The following is a 23552-nucleotide window of genomic DNA, read 5'->3' as shown; positions in this document are numbered from 1 at the left end:
CTTCAAAAACTGGCAGAACAAAAATAGTTTGATTGGGGTAACTGAAGATATTTTGTTGGCCTACGTGAATCCACGATACCATCACGGCACCTCTAGCGCTGCCGTGGAACCACGTCTTCGCTAACCAGTAAACCAGTATACCTTTGCTAAGCTTGTTGAAGGGAAACTCAGGGTACAGGTTAGACTACTAGTCTAATCTGTGCCAGGGTTTAATTATAAAGATTCACCAGCTAAAATCTAGAGATATCTGCTGTTGCCTCACCACAGTATTGCTAGTTGCCGACCTTAAAATTGTATTACTAGTTGCCTAAGTCGGCTTCGCTTAATACCTTCTCAGTTTCAGCAGATCTTGCATTGCATCGTTTTCACATAAAAATGAATAATATAGGTGATAACAAGATAAGATAACATTAAACAGTTTAGTAATAGACGACAATGTGGTCACTTAATATAACATTACTTTTGCTTCTTATTATTTTTAGCACCTCGTGTTCTAGTCAAGAAATTAACAGTGAGTAAAAGTTTGTTTCACATACTTAGTTTCATTTTTAAATTCATTTATTTATGTTCATTGTATCTTTTAAAATAAATGAGGCGGGGCTGAATGTTATAGATATGAGTAATATACAGGATTATTCATAAATATGAAACAATTGACCTATAAAATGATGTTAATTTAAATAAAAACTCGTGTCCTCGTGATAAAATTTTTACAGCCCTTTGGGATTTGGGTATGGGATTTTTTTTGTAATAATTTCGGAACCATTTGACCAAATATTATAAAATTTGGAGTAGTTACTTGCGAGAACATACCCTTTAGGCTAGTAATTACGAAAACCGGATACATCTACTCAATTTCCGGTTTCAGTTTCAACAGTTACTTACCTTTTAAACTGGTAATCAATTAATCTTAAAAACCGGATACATCTACTGAATTTCCGGTTACTGCAGTTGCAGGTCAAATTTTCTGTTTTTACCGTTTTTTTTTTTGCTTTCTTAACACTAATTTTTTATTGGTCAAATCGATAGAGTAATCAATTTCGAATAAAAAACACAAAACTTTTTATATCATTAAGATGGACTGTTTCAAAGATATTTTAATTTAAAGTGCGAGGACTGCACAAGGTTGAAATCAAAAATTATCACACGCTGCAGCGTGCGTAATTTGGCCTTTACAGCACACTGAAATTTTAAAGTTGTCTAGGTAACAAGAAATAGTGAAATGTCTGGACCAATTACAACGTGAAAAAATGCGCTTAACAACGTAAACTAGTAACCGTCTCTACGAAAACGATTCATAAACAACCTTTGATAATTATGTTGTGTAAATTCACATTTTTTCAATGCTCATAAAAGATCGTAAATGGGCAGGTATAATAAAAAATAGCGTATAACACTCGTTAGCGTATAACACTCCGCTGACACGTCGTGCACTTAAACCCGTCGTGCGTGTTTTAAAGGCTTGCTTATAAACTAGTATTATAATATACTATTATTTGCTGACTAAAACCATCAGAAACTACCAACGTTCGAATAAGACAAGTTGAAATATTTTTGCATTTTCTGTCCTCTACTTTTACCTCTTAAAATTTCTGCATAACTTATTAAAATCACCCTGTAAGTGTAATATTAAAATAAGAATACATACTTAATTATTATTGTTTATGGAACTGATCATGCATTCAGTTTTTGCAAACCTGTAGGTTTATAATTTAGGTTTTATAATTATGAATTATCGTTTTTAAGAAAAAATATGTTCGACAACGCCTGATAGTAGTTCTTGTCAACAAATAGCTAGAGATTTGGAAGTTGCATGTAATTACAATAAACATAGGTAAGTGTTCATAAATAAAAAATGAAATAATATTATAAGAAATTTTATTGTAGCGTTGACTGTCTTTTAAATATACAAAGCAACAAAACCCACCTCGGCAAAATCACGGGTGATGAGGCTTTGCTAGGAGCCGGAGCTGATCTTTTGTCTGAAGATGTAGTTGTTTTGGGAAAAATTACAAGTCGTATGTAAAAATCAATAATTTAATCATTGGTTTCACTTAAGTCTTTTTAAACAGATCACCCATCTTCAGAAACAGTTGTCATTATTAAAAGCGACGTTGCTCCCAATATTGCGAGTTTGGAAGGCAAAAGTTTATGTCATCCAGGATATAAGCACGATTCGAGTTTCTCTCATTCTATGCTACAAGAGTTAGAAAACAAAATTATTGAAATAAACCCTCCCGAATGTCGTGATGATGTCACATTGCTGGAAAGACACATAAAAAAGCTCAGTGAATTTTTTGGGGCCTCATGTAGACCCGGACCATGGACACAGAATGATGAATTTGATAAAACTTTGAGTAAGTTAGGCGACTTTTATTATACTAAAAATTATATTGTTGAATTGTTGTAGAGACAAAATATCCTTCTTTGTGCAAGCTTTGCACCACCGAAACTTGTGAGGAAAATTATTCACAACCCTTTAATGATTCGCTCAAGTGCTTACTCAAAAAAAATGCAGATGTAGCGGTTTCAACTTTACAAGAAGCACAACTATTTTTTGCAAACAGTGATAACTCCAACAAGTACAAATATTTATGCAAAGATGGTAGTGTTAGGTCATCTGACTCACATTGTACTTGGACGAAAAAACTTCCTGATCTTATAGTTGCAAACAGGTAAAAAAACATACCAATTTAAGTATAATATCTATCATTTTATTTAATAGGCTTTTGGCTGGTGAAATGAAAAAATATCTACAAAATAATTTAGGATCCCACATAACTTATAACTTAACTCAAGCAAATACGTTTAAAAGCAATTTCGAAGAAGATTTAGTGGTGTTACTTGAGCTTCAGTATGGTCGAAAAATAACATTTTTAGAAAATAACGGATTTTTAAGTCTGAAAAATTATGTTAACGGTATTGACGAATTCAGGGAATATCAAAATGGTAGCATCAAATATCTTTTTAGATTTCACCACAGTTCCTGATGCTAAAACATTCAAACAATGTGATCGTACTTTAAAATGGTGCACCTTCTCCAATGTGGAAACAGAAAAATGTAAATGGTTATCGCAAGCTGCTGTCAATTGGGGAATACAGCCAGTTGTTGAATGTATTAGGAGTGATGGAGACGACGAATTGTCATGTTTAGATGACATTAAAAAGGGGGATGCTGACATCGTCGTTGCTTCCTCTGATTACGCTTACATATCTTTAAAGTATAGCGTTCTTTAGTTGTTGCAAAGATTTAATTTTTTATTTTGTAGGAAAGGACTGACAAGTGTAGCGTTTCCAGAAACAGACACAAGGAATTTATCACAAATATTTATTGTTAAAAGAGTAGACGATGCATCAATCAAGTCTTTTAGTGACTTGAAAGGAAAATCTGCTTGTATTCCACAATTTGGAGGAAAAGGTAAATATAAATATTTACAGAAAAGAAAAATTCTATGCGTCCAATTAAATTTCTTTTTTAATTGGTCTGCACTTTTGAAATCAAGTTGGCAACAATATATACAGTATGTATACGGATTGAGTTTACAAGAGGAAAAAAAGTGTATTACATAATGAGCACGGAAAGTGATAAATAACGCACGAGGCATTAACCGAGTGCAGGCAATACCGCGAGTGCGTTAGACACTTTCCTGCAAGTTTTGTACACTATTTTTCCTACGACCATAAATAATTTTTTTCTTACGAACGTATTTTTTTTCATAACGATTTATTTTTTATAATGGATACAAAAATACGTTGAATAACGATTTATTTTTTATAATGGATACAAAAAAAAATACGTTAAATGAAAAAATACAAAACATTCGAGTGTGAATTGTGCGTTAGATTTCTAACACACAGTGCGAACACAAATCTCACAGGTTTTTGACCTCGTACGATATTGCCAATTTTCGCGCATATGTAATTGTGCGTTATGATCTAGTTTCGTATATGGTCGTAGAAAAAAAATATCTTTGATTTTACGCCAAAACTGCAAAGGAAAAACATGTTTTGCTTCACCTGAAACGAGCAAATCTGTACTTAAAACTTTATTATTCTGATTCAGTGAAAAGAAAGGTTAATTTTTCTCTCGATTTTCGACTTTTTAAAATTTTAAAAATTATGTTTTTCATAAACATTTTTGTTATTTAACTTGTCAAGGGACATCATTGTCAAAATAATAAAACCGCCAATGTGATAGGACTTAAAAAGCAGAGAAAAATTATTCTAAGTTCAAAATCAAGAGGAAAATGAACTTTTCTTTCTACTGAGTTAGAATAATGAAGTTTTAATTACAGATTTACTCGTTTCAGATAAAGTAAAAATGTTGCAGTTTTGTCGTAAAATTAAAAACTCAATCCGGGGACATACTATATATTGCGATTTTTGTCATCAAACAGGTAGCAAGTCTAAAAAATCGATGTTAATTCTGGTTTACAAATTTGTTTTTGATAAATTGCTGACTATATAAGGTGATTCTTTTAGGGCCTACATTAGATACTTTTTAACTTCGAATGCAGATTGGAATTTGAAATTTTGTACACAACCCAAATCAACCAGTCTGAGTTCAACTAAATTATTTTCAAAATGGCTGAACTTCCGGAACTACGAGAAATTGAACTTTGAAATTTTAAATGGTACCCACTTATTTTTATTGCATTTTTGAATTCTCCTCTTTAAACTAAGTAAAATGTACCTAGTTATTAGTACTTATCTATCATAGTTTTTGACATTTGTCAATTTTTTGGTCAAAATTTTTACTTGCAGGGGTTCATTCAAAACATCACAGCTCTTCAACCCTTTGCGATAAGTGAATATTTTTTTTGCATTCGAAAACCAAAGGTTCGAAAAGTTTTCTCGAATTTTCAAAATTGTCGACTGTCAAATTGCAAGGCTAGTATGTTTTTTTGAAAATGATCATTAACAAACAGCTATAACTCAGTATTTTCAAATGAAATGACTCTATTTTCTCAACGGCAATCAAAAGTACATCAATGTGTAGAAGGACTTTTATCAACATGTCCTATACCTATCTCTTACAGTTTTTGAAATAATCACAAAAAAAATGTTAATGTTTTTATATTTATAGTTAATCACATAGGCTTTGGAAAAATACAATAAGATATACCATAATTAATACAGATGTTCGATATGTTTACCATTTTCAAACAGTCCAAAACTCGATGGTGAACTGATTTGAGTGGCTTCCATTAGTTCATTTGGTACAAGATTATTAAATGCCGCCTCAATCTTTGCCTCAATTCTTTGTAATTCCGGATGGGTGTTGTGTAGACTAATAAATCTTTAATACGTCTTGATCATTTTCCAAAGCCTACGTGATTTACTATAAAAATAAAAAACAAAAACACGTTTTTCGTGATTATTTCAGAAACTGTAAGAGATGGATACAGGACATGTTGATAAAAGTCCATCTACAAATCGATGTAAGTACTTTCGATTGCCGTTGAGAAAATGGGGTCATTTTATTTGAAAAAACTGAGTTATAGCTGTTTGTTAAATATCATTTTCAAAAAATCATATAAGCTTTGCCATTTGACAATTTTGAAAATTTTAGGAAACTCTTCGGACCTTTGGTTATCAAATGCAAGAAAAATTATTTACTTATCGCAAACGGTTTAAAAGCTGTGATGTTTTTAATAAACCTCTGCAAATGAAAATTTTGAGCAAAAAATTGACATATGTCAAAAACTATGACAGATAAGTACTAACAACTAAGTACATTTTAATCAGTTTAAAGAGGAGAATTCAACAATGCAATAATAATAAGTGGTTACCATTTAAAATTTCAAAGTTGGCTCCAATTTATCGTAGTTCCGGAAGTTCAGCCATTTTGAAAATAATTTAATTGAACTTAGACTGGTCGATTGAGTTATGAGTTATGTACAACATTTCACATTTCTATCTACATTAGAAGTTAAAAAGTTTCTAATATAGGCCCTAAAAGAATCACCTTGTGTAATAAGTAATAACACAACACCTACCTGTTGTTAACAGAACACTTGGCTTTAATTGATACTACACGAAGACTTGGAATAACCGACAAGACAGAGTGCGATTATGGCCAAGTATTAAATAATTTTATTGGGGACTCTTGTGTCCCTGGAGTGCGATCCTCACTCATAAAAGAATCTACAGAATGCGTTGATAAGGATAAAATGTGTAAGCAATGCAGATCCGTAAATGTAACTAAAAGTAAGTCTTAATTATAATTACTACATTTTAATTTTACCATTACATGTTGTAAATTTTAGCTGCAGAATATTGCAACGCTGACGAGATTAATGCCTATTTTGGTAGTCAAGGTTCTGTCAATTGCCTTTTGATGAATTATGGAGATTTTGCCGTAGTTTCGAAAAAAAGTGAATTTTTTATTACATTTGTTTTATTTTTTTTATGAATCTATTGATTTTACAGGTGTATTAAATGATACAAATCTTAGAGCTCTGTGTAAAAATAACTCTTTAGCAGCAACGAATGGTTTAGACGTTGACGATGATTGTGCATTGGTTGTACTTGCCAGTAGTGAAGTTGTTTTAAAAAACGATACCAACAAAAAAAGTGATATACAATTAGCACTGTATGAATTCGAAAGGTGGTTTGGTCAAAACCCAAAGAAACCGTTTCACTTGTTCGACAAATTTGACAATAAACCAGACCTTTTGTTTTTGGTAAGTTATAATGTATGTAGAAACCGGTTTTTAGGGCGTTAAAAAATGCTAAAAAAGGATCTTAAAAAAGGACAGTAAAAACATAAAATAAGATATTATAATAGGAAAATAGGTTATAAAATCCTAGAGAATAATAATTTTTTATTTATAATATCTCAGATAATAACAATTATATGTTTTATAAAAAATCAATATCAGTATGTTCCCGGATTGAGTATACAAAAGTAAAAAAAATGTATCATTGACTTTACTCCAAAACTTCAAAAGAATCATATTTTTTGCTTAATTTGAAACGAACAAATCTGCAATTAAAACTTCATTATTTTGTCTTGACGATCTTGATTCTAACTCAGTGTCATTCATTTTTCTACTGACTTGTAATAATTATTGTTATTGCGTAAACTATGTTGCTTTGTCCAAAATCAAGAGAAAAATGAACTTTGACTGACACAGAATAATAATAAAGTTATAATTACAGATTGGTGCGTTTCTTATTAAGCAAAAATGTTATTTTTTGCAGTTTTGGGGCAAAATCAAAAAAAAAATCCTCTTAAAAACCCAAGAGTTCCTATATTAGAAATATAGGAAGGAATAATGGGTTTGGAAGTCTAAACCTTACTTGTTTTATTGTACGCCTTTTTAAACCTAGACAATTTTAAATTATTCTATTTAGCCTTAAATATGAAGTAGGTTTGCGTTACTTACTCTTCTAAGAAAATTGATAATTTTTAAAAGTTACATTATCAGTTATCACTAAGGCACGGATTATATGCACGATAAATTGGTAAAATATGCGCATATATATGCACGTATTTTCACAAAAATATGCACAAAATATAAAAAAATACGCTCCAATATATTACAAATATGCATCGATATGCAAAATTTTTTAACAATAAAAATCAAAGTTGGGATAAATTTTTATCCTCGAATACACTAAACTTTGTATTTTCGTCATCTTGAACTGCACACGATAAATGAAAGAATAAATAAATTGGTTTGGCGTGAGACAAGCCATTTTAATAACCTAGTAATTAACCCTTTCTAAGAAATCTGTACTTTTCAGATCACATCACGTTTTTTGCTTAAAGTATTTATTTTTTGAAAAAGTAATTGATGAATTATAAAGTTCTATAGAAATGTGATGTTTTATGAAAAAATTTTTATTTTGTTTTTGAGTTCTACAAAATTGTTTATTTTTTTAAATGGCAACCCATCCAAAAAAAACATTTTTCTCATGAAGGTCAAGATCTAAGGGATTACAACTATTTACTTTATATTAAATTATTTTTTTTACATATGTACATATGTAGGTATATCGCAATTTAGACAACAAAAATCGAATAACTCAAAAACAAAACAAAATTTTGTTCTTAAAAAAAGATCATTTAATATTTGTTATTATTTTTTGGAAACAAATGATTTAAAAAAAAAACCGCTTGGTTCAATACTTTATAATCATCCAGTATAAAACGAATTTAAAAAGGAAACACTCAGCAGGGTACTAATTTTTTGAGTTTGGCTTACGAATTACCGGTTGTTTTCTCTTTAAAATATTTTGTAATCAGATCATTTTTCTTAAACTGTCCAATTTTTAACTGGAACTGAAATTTTTAATCGGAAATTAGTGATTTGAAAAAAATATACACAAATATGCAATGTTTCCTAAAATAGGCACCAAGTTGCCAAAATATGCAAAATATGCATTTTTTATTTGGCTTATTTTAATCAAAAAACATTAGATATGCATAGAGAACTTACAATTTTGTTGATATACCTGTTATAAATAACAAATATGCATTTTGCATATAATCCGAGCCTTAGTTATCACCATACATCAATCAAGAAAACAGGTTGTTTATTGAAATACTGAGTAAAACTCAAGGAACGCTAATTGAAATTTGAATTCAATGCAAGACATTAATTATAAAAATTACAAAATGTAATTAATTCTATAGCAAATATTCAAAAATCCTGCCGTTCCTCTTCAAACAGACGTCTAGTCTACGCATAAAGAAAAGTTTGATTGCCTTTAGTATTTCAACAGAGATGTCATTAAAGGCTTCAATTATTCTCTCATTCATGTCATTTGGAGTGGTGGATCTTGTTCGATACACCTTCTCTTTAACATACCCCAATAAAAAGAAATCAATTGTAGTCAATTCTGGAGATCGTGGTGGTCAGACAAGAGGTAACTCCCCCCCGAATCTATCGATTAGGGAATATGTTCCTCAAAAATTGTCGCACAACGCGATGAAAATGAACAGGAGCTCCATCATGCTATAGCCACATTATTCTACATTCTCGAACAAACTTGAATGATGTATGGCGATAGCGTAACTTTAAAAAAGTATCTAACTTTTTTAGAAGAGAAAGTAACGCAAATCTACTTAATTTTTAACGCTAAACAGAATAATTTAAATTTTTCTAGGTTTAAAAAGGGGTACAATAATACAGGTAAGGTTTAAACCTCAAAACCTCAGTAATAACATACAGTGTGTTTCATTAAAAAAATCAAGTTACTTCATATTTTGATTATTTTGCGAATGTCAACGCTCTGCAGTAGTTGTAAAAGATTAATCGAATGTCTACCATAATAATTTAGGACCAGACTCTACTGATTCAAAATGGTTGCAATTGTTTTTATTCACGTTTCTTTCTAGCAAAAATGGCATTTTTTTTTCATAAAATTGCCCATAAATGACAAACGGTTCATGATAGGTCCATAAAACCTAATACGAATTTTCTTAGATGTTTTTTTTTTCAAATAAGCGCTTAATATATTGAGTGTTCCATAAGAAAAAATATAACTTTGTTGGGCCACCCTATAGGTATAGGGATCACCTATAATGACGAAAATATTTTTATATCTTAGAAAAAATAGATGTCTATCGTTCAAAAGAAACCGCATTTCGTTATCTTCTTTACTGTCAGAGTAATCGAAGATTACACCCTGTATGTTATGAAATCGAGTAAATTTATTCAACCTAAAATCAACTTAATAAAAAATGTTTTTATCCCTGTTTTTTTGATCAAAGTGGCCTGCAGTTCTGAAATGACCAACTTTATACAGGGTGCGCCAGAACTCGCACCCCAGAGAAAAATTTCAAGTAAGATAAGATACCAGGAACATGGAAAAAATGTTTAAAAATTGTATCTGTCAAAAAAATTTGACATATTTTTTGACATTTGACATTTTTTATGTCTATTTAATGATACTGATAATCTTATTGTATATGTTTTTTTTAATTATTTAGTAAAGATACAAAAATTTTGCCAATAAAAGCCACAAATAACATTAAACAAAGTTACAATTTAGAATACAGCTTCCTTGTGTTCTCTTCTAATAGCCTGCAGCAAAAAAACTTGGAAAATTATTTTTCCAACAGAAATAAATAGTCAAAGTGCAAAATTTAAACTCTCATAACTTCGAAACTTTTATAGATTAATTTTTTTTAACATTTTTTACATGTTCCTGGTATCTTACCTTATCAGGCATTTTTCTCTGGGGCGCGAGTTTTGGCGCACCATATTGGCAATTTCGGATAATGTGTGGGTGTCAATTCTCACACTTTTTTTTAATAAAACAGTGGCTAATTTTAATTTAGAATCACCACAGCTCTCTCAGATCGGAAGTTTAATTCAAGACATTTTTTTCAGGATTCTACGCCCGGATTAAACTTTGAAGGAAATTTGCATTATATTAAGGAATACAAGGAGTTACTAGATAATGTGCTTAAGTGTAACACAAGCGCTGCACCAAATATGACATTTTCGACATCTTTTATTATTAGTTTCTTTTTATTGACATTGTGTTTTACTTTTTAATAATTGTAACAATGTACCTATAACGACTCTATTTTACAATTATGTACTGTTGAGGACGTAGAAAACTAAGACACTGACAAATCCAAAATTTTGTCGTAAAATATACCCTGAAATTGCAGATTCTAAAATGTTATTTAAATAATAGGTACGAGTAGAGTTACTCCCAAATAATGAACTTAAATTATGTAGACAGAAATTATTAATATTTTATTGCAACACTATCCGAATCTGCAAAATTGAATTAAATTGAACCTATAAGTACACTTTACAAATTTTTAAAATAGCAAATGGAATGTCTTAGTTTTTAAGGACCGCAACTGTTCTCATATCATTTTTGATAACGACTAATTATAGCTACTGAACTACATGAACATATTTACCTATTAAAATTAACATAAAATTATGTACGTACTTAAATAAATAAAATTCATTATATTAAATTACGTACTTAATATAATGTTAAGTACAGCGTGATCATTTAGGACTGTTTAAGTTGGCAAAAGATTTGATAGTATTTTTGTTAATAATTTGTAACATTGCAACCGAATACCGTTTTGTTTTACAAATACTTGACGTACACCCCCTCAAGATTATTAAATTTTTGTTAATCCCTTTAAAAATTAAAGTCAGGATTGTCAACACATTCATTCATTCTTGATCACTTTGATATTGATACTTTTTAATAACATTAGGAAATTTGAATTTTAATAAGGAAAAAATGTGTAATTTAAACTTTAAGTGTGTACCACGGCGCACAAGAAAAGGGACATCAGTTTTTTGACACTTTTTCAAAATTTGTAGAGCAGGCAAATTCAAAACCATCAATCAATGTAAAGTTGCAATTAATTACAAGGATTCTTTAGGTAAGAATACATTTATTAATGTCAACAGAATGACTCCCATTTTTTTGTCCGTAATGGTACATTTAGTTATCTAATTTAAAATGACCTATGACAGGGTGTCAAAGTAATAATTAGAAAACGTGTTTTCTTGTTATCGAGTTTAAAGTGTAGCATTTGTTTTGAACGTTTAGAGAATAAATATTTTGCCTCAAAAATGTGTTTTCAAATTCAATCCACTTTGTGAGATTTTAATGAAAACGGAAACAGAAAACGTGGTAAAGCAAACGAACTTTAAAACCATAATCTTATCTTAGGCTAACTTAATGTCTTTAAATGGCAAAAGAGGTGAAACTGAGTTTTTCGAAGCTATTTTTTCTGAATTCAAAAATATATATCTTATTTTTCATCAGAAATTATGACATCTAATAGGATTTTAGTGAGGTTAATTACAAAGGATAAGTGTAAAAATTTAATCGAGACAACTGGAATACATTTTAGAGTACACTAATAGTAATTTTAGTTAATAGACTTAATTTGAGTTCAGATCCAAGCGACCCAACCTTCAAACATCCTTCCAAGTAAATTGTAATCATTAGCATGATCTATAAGACAGTCTACTTGATCTTCCTCTGACAAACCATCTTCTGACATTCTAGCTCGTACATTATAATCTGGACTTCCTTTAACCAGCGCAATATAAGCCTTCATGTACGCTTCATTTTTCTGGTGCCCCGCAATTAAATCTTCAATCATAATACTGACGGAATTTGCTCCAGCCAGTTTTCTTCTAGCTTGTTCTATTTTTTGGGTGGGATACCACTGACAAATGGATGTGTCCACACCAGTTCGAAATCTCGAAGCATGCTCTAGCCAATCAAGTGAAGGTTCTTCAATGAAAACATTCATAGTAGACAATAAAGAAGCAGAATTCGTTCTTAGAGATCGCAAGCAATGCACCATGATTTCCCTAAATAACCCCGTCGCTCCTAAAGGCTCCATTAAGTTGACAATGTGAGGTGTTAAACGAAATGGAACCAGTTCTGGCACTGGTAAGATTTGTGTTGCTGTACCAAAGGCGTGACCAAAATCGATACTCAAAACTTTACCGCTATTCAAACATATCAAGGAATTTGATAGATGGCGATCTCCTACACCTACTATCCAATGGCTAGCACACATAACTGCATAACTTTTGATAAAATTATTTCGAAGTGCAAAGAAGCCTTCAGTGTTGCTGCTTAATTTTAAAAATGTAGATCTACAATAAATACGTAGAAATATTTAAGGTAACACAGAAAAATAATAATAAACCTGAAAACATCCCAGCTAATCATGCTAACCAATGTTTTGAACTTAACTAATGTTTTTTCTCGCGAATACTTCATTGCTGCTCTTCCATAAGCATCTAAAGCTTGTTGATTTGCTGACGTATATATCCATTTTGTGTAAGTTTCAACAATTTTGTCAAAATTCTGATCATTCGTACTTTGAGAAAATTCCTGCAGAGATTTTGTGTTGCCAATCCACTGTATTATACCTAAACTTGTTGTTAATGGTATGACCTGAAAGTTTGACGCTAGCTTCAAAAAACTTTTAAAAAAGTCGTCATACCTGGTACGTAAGTATATGAAATTCACGTCCTTTCAAATTTATATCGTTTTGAAAAATATTATTCATCAACGAAAAAAGCTGTTGAATTCGTTGATCCTGTCGAACGTCTTCACCAAATTTTACAAGAAACGGATACTCCTTAGTATCATTACCCAAAATTATAATTTTTATAGGTTTTCGCAATGAACTCATTATGGAAACCTATAGACATATGAGATATACATTTTGAATAAATATAAGAAACAATCGTACGTTTGGAGAAAATCCGGATATCTTAACATGGTGTTGAACAAGTGGTATCCTTTCACCATCATACTGACCAGGAATTTCAAGTTCAAAATTACTTTTGTTTGTGGAAAAATTAGCCAACCAAGGACAATAGTCTTTAAGTAGACGCGAATTCTTCTGATTTTCCTTTCGATCCTGTAGTGTATTTCCTAAACTTGAGTTAATTTTCTGAAGTTGTTTAAGAAGGTTTGACGACTCTGAAGACTTGTTTAATAATCCTTCAAATAAATCAAATTAAAAGATTAATAAATTAAATAAAAAAATAAGCTCTTAAAAGTTTGGCTTGGCAATCAAAAAAAATTAAAGATCGAACTAAATAAAGCCGAGAGAAAATTTTACATGATTACTAACTCAACTTTTAAACCAATATGATCTCTGAGGTTACTCTTCAAAACCCAATACATTGTTTAAAAAAATGAGTTAAAATCAGCAAAAACAGGCACAGAAAAAAGTGTCCTCATATAAAAAAAACATAAAACGGTAAAAATTTTGCATCCATGCCACTGAATTTCATTACTTCAAATGTTACTGACTGAATTTACCTTCAGTCTTCCTTCTACCACACATGTGGCAGTGTCGTTTATTTTAGGCACGCTTTTGTTTATATCTGAAGAAAAGGGAAATATACCATTGAAACGTCATATTATACTGAAGTTTTTTAACTGGACTTAATCTTTTATATAACCTTTCTTTTCAAAATTTAACACGTTTACAGACTGCCCTGCCCTTATTTGACTATACATTCAAAAACAATCTCAAAGCAAAAATAATTAAAACAGACTTACGTCCAATGTTTTTCAAATCCTTTTCATATTTTGCAATCGTTTTGAACATGTTTCCCTGGAGTAAATTAACATCACGTGAGTCAGCTTTGTTGAAAACTTCGTTTAAAATAAAATCGTAGACAATTTTGGCTTGATCTAGATCATTTGAAAGAACTAGTTTTATAATTTTTCTAACGTAATAGATTAAGATAGCAGCTGGAATTCCTATAAAGGACAAAGCTTTCAAAAATTTCTCTGCTCCTGGATTGATTAACAAAAGATCGTCCAGTCTGAAATTTATAACGTTAAAAATTTCAAACAACACTTCCAAGATGAACTTATACGTTTTAATCAATTTCTTAGCTTCCAGATGTTCAGATTTATAGTTCTCTTTACTTAGCCTGTAAGCATGTATTATAGCTTGTGGGTACATAGTAGCAATTTTTAACACAAGCGATTTTGTAACAGATATTTTTGAGGAGTCTATAGTAACAAGTATTTGTGGAATCCATTTCAAGAACATCCATATTGGTATTTGTTCAGTCTGAAAAATGTTTTGTTATACACTGCATTCAACAGGGAGAAAATATGCTTTACCTCTGCGACAAATTGTTGTTGTTCTTCAGGGCTAAATTCTTGCTCCATCAAAACACAAGGAAAAAGTTGTTTGCCCTCCTTTGAATTAAATTTCATTGCTCTTAAAGTGAATAACATAAAGTCTCTGAAATACATTCTTCCTTGCTTCTTCGCAAAATAAGCTAATTGAACATAAGCATCAGCAACTGCCATGCAATCCTCTGAAGATTTGCAATTGTGAAGAAACGATTTCAGCTTGTTAGCTGCGTAGAATGCAACATCTTCTGCAGAGACAATCCGAGTTGTTTCAATCAAAGACATTAAATTTGATTGTTGATTCCGAAGTAGTTCTTCGTTTTCAGTAAGAAGTGAAGAAATGTAATCGAGATGTTTGAAAAAAGTAATATGGGCTAAAAGTTTAAGAAATGTTGTTCCGTCTTCTTGAAATATAGAAATAAGTGATTTAGTCCCTTGTAACATCACATTAAATTTTTGTTCCGAGTCATTAAGCATGTTTGATTTAATATATGCCAGTTTGCTTAATATAACTTGCGTTTTTAAAACGTTTCTGTTATTCAAAAGATTTAAATATTTTTTCGTCATGTAAAAATTATTTTCTTCAATTGCTGCTTCTAAAATATCTTCATCCAATTTGAGGCTGACATCATTTAATTTCGTTAATATGTTTGCAAAATCATCATTATCAAATGATTCAACTTTTTTTACTAATGTACGCAGAAATTGCTTTCGGTACAAAACCCTCTCTTCTTTTAATAAAATAGAAGGTAAATTTTCAAATGCTGTTCTGTTCCAATATTTTATTAAACCATCAATTTCCGTCACATTATCGCTAGTAATGTTATTCAACCCATTTAAAAATTTGTCGATATCAATCATATTTCGCAATCTTAATAATTTTGCGTATCTTAGATTTCCGTAAAACGAATCTAATTGTTGCCAGTATTCTAAAAAGTTGCTGATGTAAATTTTTAGATAGTATTCGGCCTCTTGCATGTCATTTTTAAAAATCCATAACATTGTAATTTCTTCAAGGTAATGTGTTTCTAAATAGGTCAGGTGATTCGATTCTAGGGTAGTATTGAGATTTGAGAGAAATTGATGTGTACAACTGTCAGTGAACAGAATATTTTTCAAGTGTCCACTTATATACCATGGCAGAAGTTTCTGCTGATTAAAACCTTGATCCCATAAATTATCCCAGGTTTCACTGGCGTTTTGTGAAACGATAGAATCTATAGAACTTACTAAATTAGTCCATTCTCCCAAATGTGCAAAGCACTTGAAATAAGATTCGTAATAAAAATCTTTTCTTTCAATAACGTCATCAGTTTCTAACAACTGCTGATACAAATCTCGAGCGTCCTTCCATTGCTTTTGCGACTCGGCAAGAAGAGCATTTTTGACTTCTAGGGGACATTGTGTTTTCTCGAGGAAAATTGATTTGACAACATCCCATTCCTCCATTTCTTTATATAGCCTAAAATACAAAGTGATTTAACATCATCGTTTACTAAAAATAATTAAATGTTTGATCAAAGTTGCCGGTGACTTTAAATTTAAGTTAAATAATGCAAAGACAATGGCTGTTTGAGTTGTCAACACTACAACCAGATGTGTCAACTCAAACAATCATTGTCACCTCAATCTTCCAGTAGAAAAATGACTTGTCAATTTTTAGATTGTATGAGAGTATTATGCTAGGAAAATTAATTGGCAACACTGATATTAGGTGATTTCAGGTGATGGATATGCTAGCGGTCGTCCCAATAATTAATGATAGTCAATGTTGCCAAATTAAAAATACATGGTCTATTTAACACCAAAAATTATTTTTGGTAACTCTTATCGGTAGATTATTCAACGTTGCCAAATTAATTTCAAAGTCATAGGCCGCATTTTAATCAAAAATTTGAATGAACGCATTACACTTACTCCGCCAATTTTATCCAAAGGTTTGTGTCTTTACTTAATTGGTTTCCACGTGATTTTTTTGGTTCGACTTCTGACACATCGTACGATATTAAATATTCTTCCAGAAGCAATGCTCCAAGACCTCTTAAACCGCTTAACTGAGAAACGCTTACTATTAATTCCGGGGGAAATATTATGGAATTCTTGCTAAATATCAACGCATTAAACAGAGCACGAAAAAGATTCCTACTAAATTCGGTTGAATTGTTAAATATTGTTTGTATGCCATTTGATATTTCATGAATGAAGTTGGCGTCACTTTTCCGTTTTTCCAAGATACTTTTGGAGAATTCTTCATATAAAATTTTCGAAATTTCTCTATCACGTAAAGCTAAAACTTGTAATGGTTCCAAAACAGCCTGAAGAGTAATTTGAACATCTGGTAAATCCCCTTTCCTGTAACTTCGATATATCGTCACTTTATTTTCACGTTCTTTAGCAAAATCTTTTCTTTGTTCGATTTTATCAATTGACTTTTTCACTTGCTGTTGGGCAAAATAATTTTGCACTTTAGATTTATCCCTGAGAAAGCGTCGTTTAGGGATACGATATTTGTAAGATAAATTGATTGAATTGGGGTTGATAAACGTTTTATCTTCATCAGTTTTAATGAATAGACTACTTTCACTCATCGTGTACTGAGAAAATTGTTTAGATCTAACGCTTTGTGTCGGTGTAAATTCAAGAGATGTTTGTGTCTGTCTAAGTTTAGTGGTGTTCGGGTCAAATGTTTGGAGACTGCCGCTCAAACTTCTCACAGTTTCGGCAAATAATGGAACAACAGATAAGTGTCGTGCGCGCCAATTTGTTTCTAAATAATAATCTTCAAAGTTACAATCTTCCAAAGGATGTTCAAAAAGCATTTTGTTATATTCATCCGCAATCTTCAAACGTTCGATCAAATAGTAACAGCAGTTTCCAAGAAAATCACTTTCGGTGCTTTCTTCATAAAAGTTCTTTAACAAATATGAAAATCTCTCCGCAACGTGATGAGGTAAATACGAATTGCTTTTCCAAAAATTGTAGACTCTTTCTCGAATTTCAGTGTCTTCATCACAAAGTCCTTGAACGAGAACAGTTTTGCAAGCATTTTTAACTTCCGGTGAAATTGTTCCGATCTGATAAATGGCCATTACTACGTCAAACATTTTAGTTCTGCACAATACGTTTGAGTTTGAAACATTTTTGCAGACAGATACAACAATCTTTGGAAAAAAGGGAACAGAGCTCAAGACATTCAAACATTTATGTACAATTTCCAAAGCTAAAAGCTGTACTTCTAAGTGATCATTTTCAATATAAGCATCCCATCTTTCCGTTTTAAAATCATCAATTTTGCTCATAACATCCCAGCGACTTAATAATATTCGCAAATAAATTATCTTTAATGGCTTAGGAACTCCATGAATTCGGCTTAGTAGACTGTTTAAGTAATGGTCGTTGACAATTGGCGGATAATGTAAAACAAGCCCTTCTAAAATAAGAGCATACTTATCTGGTTCACTAATTTTTTTTAACAATGCATGAACATTTCCACAAAGTTTTGGTAAATCATGACTAGTTTCATGTAGTATAAGTCCTAACGTTTCAGCACAAGGTTTATATATGGTTTTCAATTTGGTATTTCTAATTATGTTAAAAAGAGTCTTACAAAATTCGGTACTGTTTTCCTTCCATGGTAGAATTTTGTTGGCTAAAAATATTGAAGACACATGTATTCCGATTTCCACAGCTTTAGAAGTTGGTTCAATTCTCAGTTTCGAATAAATTAAATCATAAGGAACCTCAATTGAAGATTTCCATGCTTCAACTAAGAGACGAATTAGTTGAAGATGATATTTAAATACGTCTTGTCTTTCATTTTTAAGATTATTGATAAGGAAAGCGATAAGTGCTGATGCGAGTTGAATTTCCGATTGTGTTTCTAATGTGATCTCAGTACACCATGCTGCCAATATTGCAACCTAAAAAAATAATGCCTTACATGTCTACAATAATATGTATTAAATTACATACCACATCGGCTACAAAATAATTCATAATTTCTCCAGCACTTCGATCACCGATAAATTTTAGAAGTGGTTCCGTAAAATATTTGGAAAAATGTTTAAAAATGTGGATAGTGTTATCGATAACCTTCACCCAAAATATTTTAACATTATTTGAGGTGTTTTCATCGAGTAATAAAATTTTAATCCCCTGCATCCAAGCAGGTAACTCGTATTCTTCTTCACCATCGGGAAATTCAGTAATGCCAGTTCTAAACATATGTTCAATCAATCCGCAAACGTTAGCCATACATATGTGAGTAGAAATATCGGTACAGTCCAGTTCTATTTCACTTTGTACAAGAACCTCTTTATTCTTCTCGTCCTCATCTGACGTACTTCTTATAATACTGTTTGTAAAATCAAACCTTGTCACATCTTCAGATAACGAACTGTTGAAGACTCGTAGAGACTCTATATATTTCACAGACTGCGTTTCCGTAATTTCATTTTTTTTACGAAGCCTCATCTCATCCCTTATATTCAGTAAGATTTTTGTCTGTTTTGGAATGTTATCGAAATCTGCTTGAAATACGTAAGTTTTCTTCGTATCAATTAAGTTATTCCACAATATGTCTTTATTGTTTTCCTTACGTATAAATAACTTCGTATAAAAATTAGCGTCCTTCATTGAATTGCATACAATAGAAATCATTGTATTGTAAGAATGACATTTATACAAGCGAAATAATTCTTCATACTCTTTTGTACAATCAAGTGAATCCTTAATGGCATCCAAGGTAAACTTCAAAAGTTGAAGTAACAAAGTTTTATTGCTTGGCTTTTTGGGTAAAGCGGCTTGTGCTATTCGACTAATCTCAGTATCCTCACTTTGTAGTGGACTCCTCAAAAATAATATTTCCACCAACAAAAAATGTAGAATCTTATTAACCAAATTTTCAGTAGTGACAGGTTCTTTTAAAACAGATAGTATCGTGGAAATAGTTTCCGTGAAAAAATCTCCAAATGAAGCACTGTTACAATACTGAAAGAGTGAACTTGTATTAATAATCAATTGATATTTTTGAAAATCATCAAGATCTTCGTGTAAATATAAATGATATAATTTGGTCAAAAAAGATTTATGTTCTTCCTGATTATTCATAATATTCTCAGTTATGTAACGCTTCACATCTGAGGTATCGTCTCCTCTAGACATTCTAGCATAGATCTCCAAAATAAAAACCAAAAGCTCAGAAGCCCTAACTCTTGGTATTACATACAGTAGTTTATTTAAAATAAATGTTCTTTCTTCTGCAGGAATAGATGAAATTTCTGAGATCAATTTGACTTTAAAACATTCCAAGGAACATCTACAACAAATTAATTAGTTATTAGTAACTTATTTTCGCAATTATCTAAAAAAGAACAAAAATTATGACATGCATTAAAAACACAATGCAATAATAATGATGTATTTAGCTATAATAATTAAGTATACTTTATAATTTTATAGTTTTATTCCTCGAAAAAGTCATACCAAATTTAGTCTCTAAAGACTCATGCAAGTGTTTTAGTGTTGCCCTAACAACTATATTAGAAATGACTACAATGCTATCATAACGATGTTCATAAATAAATGTTCAGTACATATTTTAACAAATTTTTAATCAATTTGGTGGTTTAGAAAATTAGTACAAAAGTCTTGTATGCAAATAGTTTTAGGTTTTAGGAAGAAGTTGTCTCTCCCTCTTCGCCGCCTTGTCTCTGACCATAATTCACCCCCTTAAACTCTATTTCACGTACGTGATGCTTGATACATGAATACGATGTCATTTTCTCCAAATTTAAAGAAATTTCAATCAGGAGAGGAGAAACGTTAGAAGTAATACGGAATGTGTCAACTGTTAACCTCGAATGCTAACATGTCTGTACATTCCTTTTACTTAAATAAATATTTCCCATTCTTGTTTCAACAATAATATCAAATTTAATAATAAATTTGAAAAGTACAAAAATTAATAAAATTTTATAACGATTGAGTAAACTTTTTAGAAGAACAAATGAACACAAAATCCACAATAACTTAAACAAATTAATTCTATAATAAATAAAATAAACACTAACCTCAGACTGACAGTTTCATCAAGATTGTCCATAATATCACACAACAAATCAACTGTTTCAACCTTCAACTCAAATTCTTCTGTCCACATCAAACCTGTTTCGTAATTCAACACCCAAAGTAACCATTTCTTCAAATTATCGGACTGTAGCCTACTAGATTTAATAATTGGGGTTGAATGTTTCAATAGCTTAAATCCCATTTGAATGTTTGAAATGCTTTCGTTGAAATATTTTTCAAAAATATCCCAATTTGTTAACAGGGTTTTAACAACATATTCATTGCGAGTTTTAAGATGTTTTCTGAGACTAGTGTAAGCCAGAATGTACACAATAAATTCCACAGTCTTGCCAATTTCGTATTTTTTTTCCAAGCAGAAAGTGAAGAAAACATCAAAACTTGTAATAAGTTTACGAATTATGGTATCCTCGAATATAGTGAGTAAGTAAGTTCCAAAATGTATTGGTTGTTTCCAATTTGTAGTCTGAACTTTGTAGTCTTTATGTAAATAATCAATAAAAACTTTAAATTCATTTTGATCTTCAAGTGCATAATTTAAAACAGAAATGCAATAAGACAAAGTGGTGTTCTGAAGATCATCTAAATAGATGATTTTATCTTCTGCTAAATGGATGAATTTATTCAACAATCTTGCAACACTTCCAATAGTAAATTTATCGAAAGTAAATTGTTTCAAAGGAAACGTCTGTAAAATGTTAATTCCTTTTACAATGTTTCTCTGTTTTAATGTAACATGATCATTTAAATCAAATTCATCATTAAAATTTTCTGTTATGTACTTGAATAGAACATTTACAACTTCACAGGCTGGCCTTTCTGGCAAAGTGTTAAAAAATCCTTTTAACAAGACACTTTCGTTAATGTCGTCTTGCGGCTGAAAACATTCAAATCCCAAAGTTTGTCGGTTAAATATAAAGTTGACCAACAGATCCCAAAGATGTGAAGTATAAAACGGATTTATATTTTCATATATAGTAAAAAGTTGCAAAATTTTCAGAACAGCTTGTGAACGTTGCTTGTCAAAATGTAGTTTTTCGAATGTTGTAAATGTCCACATTTTTGTCTCAATTAATGCAAAAGCTCGATCTAATGTAGTCGTTGACATTTTCTCGAGAAAGTAGCGGATGGATTTTGTGCAAGTCTCACTTAAAGTTGATGATAACTTATTGTTAATAATAAAAATGGATCCGTCCAATGCACATAATAATGCTTGCATCCATTTAATTGGAGTAATTTCCTCATTGCTTTTTGAATATTCTAAAGTTGGATGGTGAATCAAATACGTCTCGTAGATATTTTGAACCCAGTCGGTATTAAAATATGTGTGTATAAAATTGTGCATGTTTGTACATCCTTGACACTTAGATGAAATTGAACAAAATATTTCCATACACTTTGCTCTACAGTGGTCATTTTTTGAACCTGTCTGTTTCAACAACCAGACGACAACATCGGTTAAAGTGTCTCCATTAATATCACTTGGAATTCTTCGTTGAGCGTCAACGTTATTAAATAAATCAGATTTTTCCACAAAACCTCTTTCTAGTCTACTTAAAACATTATTAATTTGTATAACTAAGTTGTTGTCGATTCCATCATTTTCTAAACTCGATAAGCTTTTCACAAATATATGAAGAATTTCTATCCAAAACATGCTTAGAAGGGACGATTCTTCTCGAATATCTCTGTATATATTATTAAAAATAAGAGCGGCACCTAATTTTTTATCAGGATCAGGATGTAAGCTGTAAAACCGCATCTTTTTCACCAAAATTTTTATGTTGATTGGATCTTTAGACAAATTCTTTTCATTTGATTGCTTAATAGTCCATTTAACAAATTCACTTATACATTTCCCAGAAAAATCACGTAAAGCCGTGTCCGTTGGATGAGTCATACTTTCCTAAAAATAAAAAAAAAAAATAAAGGAGGCACTTGAAAATACAAAGTTAAATAGTTATTTTTTGCATTAGCTTTCTAAAATGACTATTTTGCGAATTCAAAACATTCCGCAAAATAAATTATTTTTAGAGAATTATGTACAGTCGAACAAAATGAAAATGACGCCTCAATAAACCAGCCCCTGCTGGATGGCGATTCTTCTAACCGCAAGCAGACAGGGTCGTAAATTATCAGATTGCAGTTTCAACATAAATTCCTCTTGGAGCCGGTTTACAGAAAGCCAAATTAAAATTTAATTCAGATTTAAACTAATTCGAATTAAATTGCCATTTACTTTGCATTGACAAACGTCAAATTAATTAAATGAAGATATTGAATTTTTTAATGAAAAATTTAAAATTATGCATTAATAATGACATTGACAAATCATTATTAACTTAATATTTTTTTTAACTGTTTTTTCAAAATAAAATTAATTAACATAATTTTTGAACGAAATAGGTTTTCTCTATTTTAAACTAGAGTTTATGTAAAAAACAAATGAATTAATCTATTGTTTATTTGCGAGAAGACAAATAAATTCCACGTGTGCCTTTACCACGATTGGTGTAATTCTTTGAGCAGAAGCGAAATTAAAATTTAATTCAGAATTAGGTAAACTAATTCGAATTAAGTTGCCATTTGCATTGACAACCGTCAAGTTTAAAATTTAATTGCGATTAACACGTTCTGTAAACCGGCCCTAAGTTTTCTATTAGTTTTGCAATTGTCATTGAATACGAATCAAAATTATTTATTTAATGAAACCAAAAAAAAACAGCAAAATTATTTCAAATATTTTAGTTCTGCTTTTATTTTTTGATAATTGTAATACTTTTAAATTAAATAAAAACGTTTAGTTTTATAAAAACACAATTTAACAAAAACCA

General features: G+C 30.8%; 2 protein-coding genes across 2 annotated transcripts in view; one reads left to right on the top strand and one right to left on the bottom strand.

The window, feature by feature from the left end:
• The first annotated feature begins 326 nt into the window (after positions 1-326).
• Positions 327-11860, top strand: LOC123008026 (transferrin-like). Its single transcript, XM_044403593.1, has 12 exons — positions 327-511; positions 1747-1834; positions 1888-2018; positions 2073-2357; positions 2411-2675; positions 2726-2919; positions 2972-3221; positions 3270-3418; positions 6013-6210; positions 6270-6377; positions 6433-6686; positions 10347-11860. The coding sequence occupies exons 1-12, from the start codon at positions 436-438 to the stop codon at positions 10512-10514; spliced, it is 2166 nt and encodes a 721-aa protein (XP_044259528.1). The 5' UTR covers positions 327-435; the 3' UTR covers positions 10515-11860.
• LOC123008025 (DNA-dependent protein kinase catalytic subunit-like) overlaps positions 11813-23552 on the bottom strand; it is a 20548-nt gene continuing 8808 nt past the window's right edge. The window contains exons 5-14 of the mRNA XM_044403592.1: positions 20703-22624; positions 18604-19948; positions 16549-18551; positions 14617-16093; positions 14364-14563; positions 14041-14309; positions 13220-13473; positions 12968-13168; positions 12668-12918; positions 11813-12614 (exon numbers count right to left, since the gene is read on the bottom strand). Of these exons, the coding sequence (XP_044259527.1) occupies positions 11897-12614; positions 12668-12918; positions 12968-13168; positions 13220-13473; positions 14041-14309; positions 14364-14563; positions 14617-16093; positions 16549-18551; positions 18604-19948; positions 20703-22624 (8640 nt within the window). The 3' untranslated portion in view covers positions 11813-11896. The remainder of the gene's footprint in view (positions 12615-12667; positions 12919-12967; positions 13169-13219; positions 13474-14040; positions 14310-14363; positions 14564-14616; positions 16094-16548; positions 18552-18603; positions 19949-20702; positions 22625-23552) is intronic.

The sequence above is a fragment of the Tribolium madens genome, unplaced genomic scaffold, assembly GCF_015345945.1.
Source record: "Tribolium madens isolate multiple individuals breed KSU strain unplaced genomic scaffold, Tmad_KSU_1.1 Scaffold_3;HRSCAF=73;Tcas5.2_LG2, whole genome shotgun sequence".
Classification (NCBI taxonomy): Eukaryota; Metazoa; Arthropoda; class Insecta; order Coleoptera; family Tenebrionidae; genus Tribolium; species Tribolium madens.
Note: the sequence above shows the minus strand (reverse complement) of the source record. Positions and strands in the feature narration are given on the sequence as shown.

Bases quoted from the DNA above. Each gene is read 5' to 3' on its own strand.
- LOC123008026 (XM_044403593.1), top strand. From the start codon at position 436: ATGTGGTCACTTAATATAACATTACTTTTGCTTCTTATTATTTTTAGC. The intron at 2,676-2,725 runs GTAAAAAAACAT...TTTATTTAATAG, and splicing joins GATCTTATAGTTGCAAACAG to GCTTTTGGCTGGTGAAATGA. The intron at 2,920-2,971 runs GTATTGACGAAT...ATATCTTTTTAG, and splicing joins TCTGAAAAATTATGTTAACG to ATTTCACCACAGTTCCTGAT.